This window comes from Montipora capricornis, chromosome 7 (assembly GCF_036669925.1).
Source record: "Montipora capricornis isolate CH-2021 chromosome 7, ASM3666992v2, whole genome shotgun sequence".
NCBI classification, from domain to species: domain Eukaryota; kingdom Metazoa; phylum Cnidaria; class Anthozoa; order Scleractinia; family Acroporidae; genus Montipora; species Montipora capricornis.
The window spans coordinates 37,083,648-37,099,287 of record NC_090889.1 but is presented as its reverse complement, the minus strand read 5'-3'; the positions used below and the strand labels follow the sequence as shown (position 1 = coordinate 37,099,287).

At 39.5% G+C, this 15,640-nt stretch overlaps 1 protein-coding gene across 2 annotated transcripts; it reads right to left on the bottom strand.

Annotated features, from left to right (window-relative positions):
• Window positions 1-2,633: 2,633 nt before the first annotated feature.
• On the bottom strand, window positions 2,634-14,932 carry LOC138057908 (gamma-aminobutyric acid receptor subunit alpha-1-like). 2 transcript variants are annotated; one of them, XM_068903811.1, is made up of 9 exons: window positions 14,805-14,932; window positions 12,706-12,781; window positions 10,454-10,524; window positions 10,248-10,321; window positions 9,326-9,546; window positions 7,440-7,522; window positions 5,052-5,180; window positions 3,980-4,329; window positions 2,634-3,150 (listed from the first exon to the last, which is right to left on the bottom strand). In XM_068903811.1, exons 2-9 carry the CDS (start codon window positions 12,759-12,761, stop codon window positions 2,878-2,880), a joined length of 1,257 nt encoding a protein of 418 aa, XP_068759912.1. In that variant the 5' UTR covers window positions 12,762-12,781; window positions 14,805-14,932; the 3' UTR covers window positions 2,634-2,877. The 2 variants fall into 2 exon arrangements, with proteins under 2 accessions (XP_068759912.1, XP_068759913.1); XM_068903812.1 differs by having other exon boundaries at window positions 10,248-10,318.
• Window positions 14,933-15,640: the final 708 nt, after the last annotated feature.

Sequence of the window (15,640 nt, the reverse complement as noted above, 5' to 3'; positions counted from 1 at the left end):
TTTTTTCGCGAAGATAACCAATCAAATCTTTCGATTAAATTATGCGCAACTAATTTGCGAATCCGTGCGAAGTGAAAACAAAAGATTTTGCTCTGTCACGCAGGTCAATTCAACATCCGATTCGATTGCGATATTGTTCTTGCTTTTGATAACCAGTCTCTCGATTAACTATGCTTTCAACTGAGGAGCCACTGAATGCAAATGAACTAACAAACCAAAATTATTACTTTGCAAACCGAGATTATTACCGCTCACTTTTAAAGTGCCCCTGTGACCAAAAAATCAATTCTCATATTGTTTTTGGATTTCAAATATATGTTACTGAAACACAAAGCAACCAGAATTTTAAGCCTTGATTTTAAAAAGACACCTATCTATTGTAACTAAATTTTCCTATTTAATGGTCCGCCATTACTAACTTTAAGATCTGAACAGAGCCGGAGCGAGGTGAAAATGACGTCAAAGGCTTACTAGTTTAAGAATGCAATGCGTGGGTACGCAGCAGAATTAACAAGCAGCACGAGAGTCTTGGACTGCTGTCGCCTCTATCATGAAGTGGATCATAGCTTCACTTGATTTCATATCCGCAGTTCATATATGATTCATTTCATATACCATTTCATCATTGATTCATTCCTCACGGAACCATTAGAACCCACAAATGACCAGCTCCCAACGTCAGTGGCTTCCTAGCTCAGTTGGTTAGAGCGTCGCACCGGAATCGCGAGGTCACGGGTTCAAACCCCGTTGAATTCCTGAATTTTTCAGGCTTCCCTACGCACTTTAAAAAATTGCGCTCCTAACTGCTAAGATCATAGCTTAACTTAAGGACGTTCGCGCCAATTGTTTCTGCGCATCCTTACTGCGCACGCAAATGCACACGCCACGTCATACACGAGCGCGCGCGCTAAGTAATAAAATGAGAACTGATAGGGCAAAAGGCCATTGCTATAGCTTTGCCTGGATTTAACGGTCTTGGACGTTCGGTGACCCCTATTTTTCTTTCCAGAAACGGATTTTATTTACAATTATATCCACGTTGTCCAAAATCGAACAAAAAATCAATGTGGGAAGTTCAAAAAATTTCAAGATTTCTGCTCACGGGACATCAAATCCTGCCATCTTGCGGCTGCAAGGCGCGTGAAACTGTGGTCGCTAAATGCGAACTTGATCTTTAAGGGAACCTCACCAGTTGACTAAATTCACTTAATTAGTCCACTTAAACAATATTTGGCAGAGAAGATTTCACTTCAAAGATTTAATTGCAATACATTTGGGTTTACAGACACTGGCCTTATTCGATAACGAAGCCCGATTTTGTCACATTTTGGGTGTTTTTCCGGACATGTTCTCTCCAAAACGAAGTCGGTGACCCCCCATTTTTTTTACATTTCTGACATAACTAACTCATCATCTTACAGTGGTAAACGTTTCAGAAGAAAATCAATGTTGAAAAAATTTCGCGCGAACGTCCTTAAATTACATGTGCCGACCTTTCCCTGATACATAATATGAAACTACACTACGAAGCAAAGATTTTTTTTTACCATTTCGTTCATTGTTCGAGCCGCCAAATAGCGCCAAAATAACAAGGATTTACGCTGGTACTTGCCTTCTAATTAGACCAAAATACATTCACTTATCTTGAGTTCCAAGTTTTGGGCTGTGCGTTTCTTTCACGCTTCCATCAGTGCAGACCCCTAATGACTTTTCTTCAAAAAATACGTTAAATAAAACATTTCACGATAAAACAGAATCGAAAAGGAAGCTTTTTCACGAATGGATGTAGCCTTCATCTGGTCGCACGAATGTCAGGCAGGATGTGAAAAAAAAAAAAAAAAAAAAAAAAAAAACGGGAAGAACAACCATTTTCCATAGCTTTCTTCGCACAAAAAGGCTGCCATATTTATGTTAGCTTAGCAACCTAGCATTCTTACGCTTTCTACTGCTGTTTCAAATATCTGCAGACTCCTAGATGCGAAAAATCGCGCCAAATTACGAATGTCAAATATACTCGACTGTTCTTCCTGTTTTTCACATCCTGAGCCCAGAGGAATACCGCTAAAAATGTCTGATATTTCTCTCAATTTCGAAAAGGAAGCCCTAGGCTGTAAGCTAAAAGTCACTGGATCCCCTCCGACTTATATAAATCAGCAGCGCAGTCTAGAATCTGAAATAGCTCTGTCAATATACATCCCATATCTAATTCTGATGAAATGGCATGAGCTTGTTGGAATGAAAGACGAGAGAGGAAATGAGTTTGACTACATTGACCTTCTTAATTTTTGGATTCCTGGTCGATGGTTTAAATTAAGTAAGGAAAACGGATCAAGAATCCAAGGAAGATTGAGACGTGAAGCTGGTACAGTTGCTTCATGTTGTTTTCGCAATTTGACTCCAGTGAGCATGCTCCTTTGGTTTCAAGGGTAAAAGCAGACACAAATCATCACGTGAACAAAATGTCATGAATTTCTGCTAATGATGCAGAGTAATGCAGGATGACAGCAAAATTTTAAAAGTAAACTTTGGGTATCGTTCTTCTTCTTCTGGTTGTGGAGGTTCTTTAACTCAGATACGACTAAGGGTGTGAAGAATGAGATCAAAGGAATAATAATAAACAGATTCAGTCAAGATAATTTATCCATATATATTATTCAGGGAATTCTTACAGACTTCAAGGCTTGATTTCTCAGATCAATACGTCATTGGGTAAAGAATTCCATTCCTTTATTGTGCACAGGCAAAAAAAGAGTACTTTTGGTATATGAAGATATATTTTCATGGCCGATCTACCGCTTTCAAACAAAAGCAAATTTCGACCAACTAATCTTGCGTTTTGTGCTATCGTCCATTTAACGCAACACAACCCTTGTCTGTTTAGTAATGTGTCCAGTAAAAAATATTGTAACAGGCAAAGGTCAAAGGAAACAATACACGCGAAATGCTGTCAATCAGGTTTGACATCTTTTTCATTCTTTTGTTTTTCGTGTTCTCTTGTATTTCGCAACTATCCAACGATATCTTGTCAACTTTGATGTCCTTAAGACCCATTTCAAGGTCTTCTCCATTCCCCATATAAGCATGGCCATTGGACTTCTCGCTACTTCTATCATTAGTCTCGGAGCCAGACAGTGATTTGGATTTGGGGATCTAAAAGATTGGAAGAATAGAATGAGCAATCAACAACGGCATGGTGACAATTAAGATAAAGATGACGATGATGATATTGATGACAACGACCTTGTCAGTTGGCTAGAAAAATAGTCATGATAACTGTGATAGCCATGTTGACGACGATGACAATGATGACGCTTTACGATAATGTAAATGATCACGAAGAAGTCATCGTGAATAATCGGGTAAAGTTGGTAATAATATGAATAATGGCGATGATGATGACGACGAGAGAGATGGTAATCACGATGATAATGATGACAACGACTGTCAGTAATCAAGTAAACTGCTCCTGGGGACGACAATGGTCATAATGATGACGACGACAATGATGATGATGACGATGATAATGATGATGACGAAGACGATGTTGGTGATGACGATGACAATAATGATAAACCTCACTAAATGACTTCGTCAACGACGAGGTAAACATGAATTGAAGCATCAACAAGTACACCTTATCAAAAGCCCATGATAAGGAGCTTGCCTCTCCCATACAAGCCCTATGAGTCAAACTTGGCACCTATCTTTCTATTTTTAGAACGACCCTAGTTCTTCGGCTCTCCACGCTCTGTTTAGAATGGATAATAACAATAAACTTATTGTCAAACGGAGACAAAAATAGCAAGACCAATATATGCAAATTGTGCAAGTTGATGCAAATTGATGTAAATGTGAATCTCCTGCTGAAGGGTTAGTTCTAAAAATAGAAAGATACGCGCAAAGGTGGACTTAAGGATACAGAGTACATGGAGGCGCCTCTTCATTCGTTCCTGACCGTACTTCACAAAAACTGCGTTACCTTGCGGCTTATATTTCCATCCTTTTTGGTCGCTTTCTTTATGAGTATATACACGGTCGTGGATTCAATCAAAGACAGGAACACGAAACTGAAGGATACAAGCAGGTACCAATCCAATGTCTTTGCATAGCTGACTTGAGGCAAGTTACCATTCAGAGATCCAAGGAGGAACATGATGGTCAGAATTGTGGTGATACCCAGAGCCATTCTGTTGCCGATGTCATCTTTTTTCATCCAGAAGGCGATCCAGCTTAGCATCACAAGAAACATATCCGGTAAGTAGATCTGAATGAGAAAGTAACCAAGGCGTCTTTGAAACGAAAAGGTGACAGTTATTGTTGAGTAATTCCCTAGCAACGGAAATGAAAAAACGTATGTCAGCATTTATGTTCACTTGATAGGCTAGGTATACCCCCCCCCCCCCCTCCTTTTTCTTTTTTTTTTGGACGCGCCACAAGGATGAACGTGACTTCGGATCCAGACCTAAGCGACATAATGGAACATGAATTTCTGTTGTTTTTAATACAATGTGTTAGCTCATGTGACCAAAAGCCATATTTGCATACTACAAGAAAAGGAAAACTTTTCAGTAAAATAGAGTTCAATCGGCCACTTCGGAAAATACCATAACAGTCTTTGTTTGCCCCCCCCCCCTCCCCCCCCCCCCCCAAAAACAAATTGCATAAGCATTGTTTCCAGTTTCTCTTGGGAAAACAAAGACAATGCTTATTGCAAAACTTTGAGGGACAAACAAAGAGTATTATGGTATTTTCCAAAGTGGCCTATTCCCAGAAGCATATTTCATTCCTCCAACATGGTCGCTTGTTTTTTATTTCACTGCCCGACGTGACGTCATGTAAAAATACTCCATAACTTGTGCCGTTATTCTTATCTTTTTAAGTCTTAAACCCATGTCACAAAGATAAGAATTCCAACCGTCATTTCTTTTGTTTCTACAGCTCGAAGATAATCACGGAAATGCTCAAACGAATAAATAAGCCCAGGATGATTTTGAACCCAGACAGACAAACGGACAATAAACAGAAAAACAAGTTACCGCGAAAATACCTACCAACGGCATAAACGCTTACACCAGATGATAACTTGAATCCTTTGTATTCAAACTGAGCCATTTCCTTGCTTTCAACTCCAACTTTTTCTGGAATCCATTCGTACATAATTTGATCAGCAGTATAGGCGTCTATCGTGAAAGAGATACAAAAATCCTCACTCGATACAAGTCATCTCCTTTCTCATTTACCAGCTTACAATTTCCTTCGTCGTATCTCACAACAATTGTGGGAAACCCACTCTTCGACACCTCCGCGCCAGTAATATTCTCGGGTCGGGACATTCGCCACCTAACCGAGTCCCAGAGCCTCAGTCTTTTAGCAAAATGGTACAGCGATGATAAACGTGGTAAACCAATGCATTTTTATAGACTTGACGTTTGGTATGCGGCCGGCTGGGCAACTATGTATAGACCCCTTACTATATGAATATATAAGTAGTTTTCAAACATTGTAACGGTATCAGCCTAGCATACCATGCGTTGGTTTACCTTGTTAATCACCGTGACCGCTGTTTGTGTTATATTTTTAGCGACGATGGCTAAAGAATAAGAGGTTAATTAAAGCGCTGTCCACACGTATCAGGACATTTCTTAATTAATCCGCAACTTTTTCTTTGCGGACTCGCCTTCCGTCCAGACGTATCCGACGAATGTGGCATGGGAATCCGCAACTTTTTGATTCCGCTATCCAGAGTTAAAAGTTTTCAAACGCAAACAATTTTGAATCGTGAAGGCATTCTCTTGGAAACTGGAACTATGGTCCGCCAACTTGGCGCTGTCGGCCTGTAGGCCTTTGTGAACGTTGTTTGATCTGTCGTAACAGTGGTTTGTTTATGCTTATCATTGTTTGTGTTGATCCAATGTAATGCATAGCTCATTACATAGCATTGCAATCTTTAGTTTAAAACGTTTATCAAGAACACGTTTAATATGTCACTGAATAGGCTATGTCGAACAATTCGTAATCAAACCGTGAGACGTAATTGGACAAAGACTATTGCGTTCGACGTAATTTCGTTTTTGCGTTCTGTGTTTTTCGAGGTGGTGTGCCTGTGTACAGCTATGCAGAATTTTTCGAGATTGCTGTAAGGACACCAAAATGCCCCCCCCCCCCCCCCACCGCTTGATTTTTGCAGGGGCCTGTATCGGCTGGGAAACTGGTGCGAACTTATGACGACATCTGACCTCGTTTTCGTTCTCGTTTCAGGATATTTTTTGTATTCATTGTAATGCGCATTTGATCATTTCTGTATGGACTTATGCGCAATAGAAATATTAAATTAAATTAAATTATATTAAATTAAACTACTTCACAATCTCGTTACATGTGATATGACATGTGGCGAACATGTGAGTAGGCCATGAGAGCTCGTCTTCACGATACAGTCGCCGTAGGCCTCGCCATTTTGTGCTCTCAGCGTTAGATTTTGGTGAGTTAAAACGCTTCGACGGTAGCATTTATCGAAATCTGAGGGAATTGTCTTTGTTTATTTTAAATGCTAACAAACACGACTCTGAATCGCCATGGCTTTCAGGATGTTAACCGTGGGAACAGCTATATTTTGATTGCATATATTGACCAGTTACAGCAACCTCGTTCCCAGGGTCTCACTTCTCTGCCTCCATTGTCAACGACAACGGAGGCAGAGAAGAGAGACACTGGGAACGGGGTTGTAGTTACAGTCGCGACAGATACATGCATTGTACATGTAGCTCTTTATCCGGTCGAATACTGTTTAAATCGGTGGAAAAGTACTCTGAAGGCTACCGCGAGGATCTTCCGCGAGTCTCCTGGAGCTGGTTCGACCCATGCCGTAGAGGAGTCATTATTTTCCGCGTCTATTAAATCGTTAATGTTGATATTTGACAATACGTAATCAAAAAAGAAAGACCTATCAGAAGTCCATTATACTCAGAGGAGCCGATCTCTCTCATTCGGCCTTGGTTCATCAATTTACGGTATCATTTCAATTTTCAATACAGGTCCCCCGAAATGATGACCAATCAGATTTGCCTAATGACCACAACGCCTCTGATTGGTCTGCAATCAAGTAGACGCGCGAGGGATTGCTCACGCGAAAATTAAAAAAGGCTTTAGCCGTTCTCGTGCTTAATTTAAAATAACAGTAAGCGTCCTGACAGTATAAAATGCAGTAAAATGATAGGCAGCATTCCATCGCAGATCGACACATCTAGGTTGTGGACTTCTTAGAAGAGGTGTATTTATTGTAAGCTCCAAAGTTGATTCGTGACCTCCTATTGAGCGGAAGGTGACAGTGTCAGCTGCAGTCACAATTTGTCAGGTTTTTAAATTTGTTCTGTTCGAGCACGCAGGACTCTTCTTGTTGAAATGACCCTCTTCGTTAAATTAAACTACCTACTACTTACAGCTTCCAAATTCGAGATGACACGTTTGTGAGTCTAATGGGTAATCTTCTAGATTCATAACGCAAGAAGCGAGTATGACAGCTCTGAAATGAAATGAAAGATCAATTGAATGTATAGAATTATAATAATACGAGGAAATGATCGTCGTACTTACTAAGACAATTTGGGAAACCAGGCTTATGCAAAATTTTGGAGGGACAAACAAAGAGTATTATGGTATTTTTGATGCTGGCTAATTGATTGTTCATTTTCGTTTTCACATTTCCCGCGTGCTGCCATCTTGAAAAATTGTCGCGTACTGTTACAAAACACAAGCTATCTGTATCAGGACAATAGAGGAACCGTGACATGTCATAAATATTAAGGAGCTTAGAGTACGCGAGGACAACGACGACGATGACCACTACTTCGAGACCGCCATGAAAAAATAGGGAGCTTAAGCAACGACAACAGCGACGGCAACGAGAACGTCATTTCAAAATATAAATTCACGTTCTTGTAATCACTTCGTTACTATTTCAACAGTTTTAATATATCAAGTTAAGGGTGTCGTAGTTTCTAAAAAAAGGACACTGCATGGTCTGAACGGCGGTTAGCTTAGGGGAGAAAATGAAAAATTATCCTCAAGTGCTGCCTTTTTTCATAAAACCTCAAATTTGGCTATTTCACGCTGTTGTTTTGCAAACGACGGCAAAGAAATGGAAAAAAGTGAAAAACGCACGCGCAGGGCGTTTGCCCACTACACATGCAAATTTGTGACGTTCTCGTTGCTGTCGCCGTCGTCATTGCTTACCGCTCTCAACTAAAAGCTCTACACGCCCCGCACGCGGGTTTGACAAATTCTTCGCGACGTAACTTACAGTGTTACAGTGTTTTGCCGCTCTTCCAACAAAGTTGTCTCTTGAATCGAGTCTCGTCCGCGCTGCTAGCCAATCACGAATCGCTATCAGACTTATTTTGAAGCCTACAGTAGGCTTCTAGCATCTTTTGCAACAAAGATGACGGACACACCGTGGTTGTTAATGCCGTTGATGAAGAGCCAGAACCCTTTATCGGCGAGTATGAAGCAAGGCCAAGTCCGAGGGACACTTTTTAAAAAGTCCCGTTTATCATGATCACTCTCTTTGGGGATGTCTGGTTCGATAGCGTTTAAAATTTCTGCAAATTGATCGCGGCTCGTTCTCATCACCTCCTATACGTGGATGTATCTTGCAGTGAACATAGCCTTTTCTACTCGTTCTCTTAAATCCTTCTTTGGGCTTTTCCTCGTTTGAATCGAAATTGAAAGGTCGTAAGTTGGTCTCTTGTTCGGGAGCACTCGGATTTTTCCGATCATCCCCATTCGCTAAGAGGTAGAGCTGCCGAACTCGTAATCGGAAGGTCGTAGGTTCGACTGCTGCAAAGGAGCACTCGGATTTTTTTTCCGAGTATGCCCGAGTCACCATGTCAGGAAGTGATAGAGGTGAACAGGTGAATTCTTAGCCCTTTGACTTCCAGAATTGATCAATATGTAAATTCACCTCCCACTTTCAATACCCTGTCAGGTAGACAAGCATTGAGAATGAAGATTACTATCAGCGCAAGGGAAGGATCCTAATAAAACACCAAATTCTCATGACCAGCCAAGGAAGAAAGATATGGAAGTAGTTAGGAAAATGAACTTTCAGATCATGTGAGTCAAATGGTTGAGGACGCAGGTGAGACTGAAAAGGGAAGAGAAGAGAGACGAGAGACGAACTGAAGAGGCAGAAAAAAGGCGGGTATATTAAACGTAGCATTGGAGTTGGTCTTTAGACGTGTAGATGAATTGATAAAGCGTCTGTGATTCAGCCCATAGTCTCACATTCCCATTTCGAGCTTACCAAGTTGTGATAATTTTTTCTTACCCAATGCTCATCACCATGTCACCACTGGGGCTGATTTTTACGGAGCTGTACAGCTCTTCATCTGAGATCATCAGATTCGATTCACGTGCATTGTAGCAGTATGGATCTGGTTTCCATATCTTACTGATATCTCTTCCTCTGAGGACTTGTGTTCGGTTTGACTTGCCAGCCAAGCGTAAATCTGTCCAATATTGGCGGAAGTAACCGTGTACCTTGTATTCCTGAAGTAAAACAATAACGGATCTCGCTTGTCATCGCTATGATTACTAAGAGGTGCATAAATAGGGGGATCTTTGGAGAAGGCTTAGTAATAATAACCATAATAATCATCATCATCGTCATCATCATAACAATGACAATGATGATGGTGATAACAATAACAATAATAATGATAATAATAATAATAATAATAACAACAATAATAATAATAATAATAATAATAATCATCTTTTTTTTTTCCCAAAGAGCTTGTTATTGTTTGCTCAGGTAAAGGACCGAACAAGTGATCGAAAGGTTGTTGGTTCAACAAGCGCTGGGAGTCTTATCCCAGCATCCCGAAGTCACCACTCTAAGAAAAAAAATACCTCCTATTAAACTGTTATTAGTCTTAAGCAGAAGCACATGATCTTAAAGCGTGTAACTTGCAACTCTTTTCCTTGGAACAAAGCTGGGGATTTTATGACACCAATTTTATGCCCAAATATGGACAAAAATAAGATCGATGCTGTTGGAAATAGACACTCTGGCGAATTAACTTGAACATATCTAGTTGGATCAAGTGACAGTTAATGTCTTTGGACAAAACATGTTGTACTTACGTTCTAATTCTAGATTGTTATGTAAAAGCCTCGTTTTGTTAACAATGAAAAGCCAGGCCACAAGCGACTCCGAAAACAAAGATCGTAAAATGTATTTAGCGTACCATGTTAGCTTCCTCAAAGTTTCCAAACGATTCAATATAGATGCTGCTTCGGATTTTCGTAGGTGTACCTTCTTCTAAAGGGTAAAAGAAAATGACCATTATTCACTGCCTTGTTTCCGGGAGCTTGTCTCGTAGAATTTGCTCGACTTTATGATAATTCATCAGTCCTAATCTATTGTTAGCTACATGTAAGTACCTATACCTACCGAAGTTTGGGTACGTTGTACTGTCGTAGTCTTTGAAAAACATGGTTATAACTTCTCTATCACAATAAATTCTGTTGACGCAATAGGAATCAAATTAACAGTGTAACAGAGTAATGGTGATAATGATGATGACGATACCGATGACGATGACGATGATGATGATGATGACGATGACGATGACGTTGACGTTGATGATGACGATGATGATGATAATAATGATGATGATGATGATGATGACGATACTGATGACGATGACGATGATGATGATGATGACGATGACGATGACGTTGACGTTGATGATGACGATGATGATGATAATGATGATGATGATGATGATGATGATGACGATACTGATGACAATGACGATGATGATGATGATGACGATGATGATGATGATAATGGTAATGATGTTGTCGACGATGTTGAAGATGATGACGTTTACGATAACGATGACGATAATGATGACGTTGGCGATGACGATGATGGTGATAACGATGAATATCTGAATGCGTTGGCATTTGCCTCTTAATCTTCTTCCTTGGTATCAAATACAAAACAGAGCAAGGCACATTGAACATTAAAGGGATGTAGAGGATATTACACGGCGGCGCAAAGTTATGATTTTATTTCGAGTGGTAAAAACAATATTTTACAAACAAGTGCAGCGAGTGAGTAAAATATTGTTTTTAACAAGAGAAAATAAAATTAATTTCTTTTAGCCAATGTAAAATTTTCATTTTAATATACAGACAGGGGTGTTTTACTCACCATTTTTCTATCTAACACCGAGCTCAAACTTTATCGCAAATTCTTGCAGCTCGGCGGCAGGAATTTCTTCAATTTTTGCATTTCTTTTTCACTTGCAAGGAACTCCTTGAAGAATTTTAAGCCGTATGAAGTTTTATTCTTCGTGTTAGAATTTCCTTGTTTCTGAGAAAAAGGATTTTACGTCAGCTTTAGAGAACTTCACAAATCTATCAATCGCCATTCGGTACAACGAACTACGCAAAGGCGGGAAATGCTGTCATCAATATCCTCACTAGTGAAGATATGGAAATGTAGTTTCCTATGAATTTTATGAGTGGTGTATTTTCCAGTAAAACACTCCTGTCTGAGAGTGAATGCACGAGACATCTAAGGACCCTTTATGTAAAACCTTCACACATTCTAGTTTCATTTTCAGTTTCCGTTTATTTGCCACAATTTTCAGTATAATCAATGACATAATTGTAATATGCCATAAAAGACATTTTGGTGCCGAAGTGGTGAAGAAGGCCATTAACACGATTAGGAACTAAATGGGCATCACTCGACGACTGACTTGTTTAAAACGTGCAATATCAGCTTTCGTTTACTTTAGTCGGCGTTATTTGGGACAGTCGACAAAAACGTAAACGTTACGAATACATGGGAAAAAAATTGTTTGTGTAAATAGAACAAAAACGACCTATTTCAGTATCGATAACTTAGCAGGGGTTTAATTTGTTAAAAGCAAACAGTTATATGGCCATTTTAGGATGTACCTCGCAGAAAGTTCAACATTGATCTGCACGCCGCAAAATTTCCCAATAATTTTAACCTCCCTTATAAAATAGTGAGTCAACAAATTGGCAAATAAGTTTAGCGGTCGTACTTTAGAATGCAGCCCGCTAGAACAGTGATCAATTGTAGTTACGCTGAAATTAAAGAGAAACGTGTAGGGCACGGTATCTGTGCATGTAACACCAAGTGTTGCCTTCTCGTGTAAGCATAACTTTCCATTATTTTCCCTTCAATGGGCCGTTTTTCGACCTACTGCGTGGGCCCATTAACTAAACGAAATAGAGAAATGATCAATGAACGAAATGATATATGAAATGAATCAGTTACTGAATTGCAGATATGAAATCAAGTAAGGCTATGATCCTTACTTGATTTCATATCCGCAGTTCAGTATATGTTTCATATTTCATATATCATTTCCTCCATTGATTCATTCCACACGGGAAAATTAGAACCTGAAAATGACCAACCCCCAACGTCAGTGGGTTCATAGCTCAGTTGGTTTAAGTGTCGCACCGGTATTGCGAGGTCACTGGTAGAAACCCCGTTGAAGTCCTGAAATTTTCAGGCTTCTCTACCGTGACGCAGTTGCTAAAATTGCGTCCATTACTGCACTAATCATAGCCTTTCTTGGGGGAAATAATCCTCGCATTTTTCTTGACAATTTAAGCAATTGTCTCTTATGGACGCCTGAAAATTAAGGTACTTACACTTCATAGCAGCACAGTAGAAGAAATAGTCGAAATCCTGCAGGCTCCATAGTCATTCTTGCGGTACAAACTAACACTAAGTAAACAAAAGAGAAATGGAAATTTTTGACTTAATTGTGGAATTTGATTATTTTGAGGTGATTAGAAAGAGGCGTTTTTGAGCCACTGACAGAATCTGAAAATCAGCATTTGGGTGCCAGGACAGAACTCTCTCCTACATTGTTAAAATTGTGGTCTCCAATAATTAAAGGATACTTAATGCTGAACAATATAATTGTGGTAGTTTCAAGACAGGTCAATTAAAAAGGAAACAGCCCACTTAAGTGTTACATCTATGGTAAAACCGCAACGACTTCATCGCCCATTCAAATCATAAGGGTGTCACGAGGGTTTTTCAATTTCATCATGATGCAAAGTCCAAGAAGTTAGCTTATCATCGGTTGTTACTGGTCATTTCGTTTATCCAATCAAATAAAAGACATTGTGGTTTCGTCTTTTGTTTTTTTCGTAATTCGCACGTGCCTTGTTATGCAGTCGATGCGATTCTCAGCTCCATTACCCTTACTAGCAAATATTACGTAATAGCTTCTGTGTCTATGTTTGTCAGTGTGTTTTTATTTATATTCTATATAAACTATTTACACCCATAACTGTTTTCTCTCATTCTTTCCCTTTAAAACCAAAACACCTTTCTGGTCCATCAACAGGGCCAAGTATTGGCCCTGTTTCTGTTATTTAATGCTTGTTTCTAATGTATTTTAGAGATATGTGGAGATCATGAATGACGGTTAGAGATTGGTCATCCAAGCATTTAGCCTCAAGTGAGCAAATATGACGCCCGATCGAGATTCATGCACAGGAATAACAACGAAAACAAATGCAATAAACGGAAAAAGTTTGAGAAATTGCTTTGCAGAAGTATATAAAAAAAAAAACAGTCGAAGAAGGTCAGACATAACGAGGAGAAAGTTTGCAATTGATTTTTGAATAATCATAAACCCGGGCTGTGGACTTCCATCGCGGTTATCAACTTAAAATCGGCACTACTCCAAGGGAGAAAGATTTCCGCTGAGTAGAATCTAAATGCAACTCGATCTGTTTCCTTTAAGCTCGAATTCTTCCAGTTATATTTTTCTTAAAATACGTCACTGCTATTCATCGTACTCTCAAAGAAATTTAACTGATTTACGAAAAAAAGTAATATATATACTTTCAAGCAAGGTTTCCTCGTATTGTTTAACTCATCTGGCGAAAGCGCTTCCTTTAATATCAATGACCGTTTTTATACTAGAGACGTATAATCCGTCAAGACGAATTATGCGTCTCTCATGTTATACATCTAGTGTAAAGACGGGACGAACTATATGAGACGCATAATTCGTCTTGGACGAACTTGGGCAAACATTTTTTCTGCGTCTGTTAAATTCGTCTAGTATAAAGACGGGCGCTAGGCGCATAATGCGTCGGGATGAACTTTCCAGTTTAGTGCGTCATCGATGACGCGCTAAAATGGATTCTTCGTCCAGACGCATAATGTGTCTTGTGGCCGTCTTTACACTAGGCAAATTTAACAGACGCAGAAAAAATGTTTGCCCAAGTTCGTCCCGGACGAATTAAGCGTCTCTAGCGTAAAAACGGCCAATATCAGACTTCTAAACTGCCCATGTTACAGCAGAAACTGAGGAGCAGTGCCTGAAAGTTTTGGCAAACTTGCAATTGTGGCAAACTGGATACTATGGCGACGTCTAACTATATTTAAAGCTGGACAAGAATTTGCGTTTATAATTTCAAAAATACAACACAGATCAAGTTTACCTCCTTTTGTCTCAGAATCGAATACAAGACAGTACATGAAACAAAATATGACAGAAAATGCATCATACGCTGCGAGGGGTCAGTTTGGATCGAACTACGCTTCCGCAGAGAATTTCAACGTTCCTATTGGTTTTGGTTTTGGTTTCTTGCGCCATCACGAAATTAATGCATTCGCTTGTGCAAAAACTATAACGTTAACTGCTTTAATGCTCTTCGATTACTTTGCAAAGGAAACAACAGACAACTTACATCCTGTAAAGCATAATACACTAATGAGAACTAACCTTAATTGACAGAAGGTGAACACCAATCTTCCTAGGAAATACAAACCAAATTTTCTATCGTTGCGTAAAGCCGAGACGAAATTGTGACTGTAAATGGGATTTAAGTGTCTGTGTGGTATTTAAAACAATACCATTATGCTATCATGCAAATTTGTTTGACCTTGAGCTTTTTGTAATGTTCAGAACAAGAGTTAAACAACCTCAGGGCGTCACCATTAACGATACATTAGTTTGCAATTTTCTGAAATCGAAATCAGTATATTGAGCTGGGATCCCTGTGATGTTTATAATGGCGACTAAAGATAGTTACTTTCAACAGAGTTAATGCATGGAGGTGGTTATGATACTCGACAAGTCTTTGTTTCATTTTCACCTCATGGTATGACGTAAGTCATGCTATGGGGTTTAGGGTTTGGGGGCGAAATTCAATTAAAAATCACTGACTCACTTTGTTAGACATTAATTTATGCATTAACGTGGATTAAACAAATGTTTCTCCCCCTCCCCGACAAGTTTACTTGTTAAAAGTCACGGTGTACGTATATTTGGGGGGTGGTACAAAGGCGGGAATATGCCGAACAACTTGGACTGATTCAAAATGGCGTCCTGTCCCTTGAAGCATGATGGTTTTTTGATTGCAAACCTGATCAAAACATACCTTTTGTGGAGCCAAAAATGGAAAGGAAATATGCTACAGAATACTCGACTGCAGGGAAATGGGCGTCTCAGTCCTAAAAGTGACGATAACATGAACGATTCGTGCGTGAAGACCCAAACACCCACGACGACGAAAACTTCGAAATGTGCTGTGTTTTGAATGCACATCACGGACTATG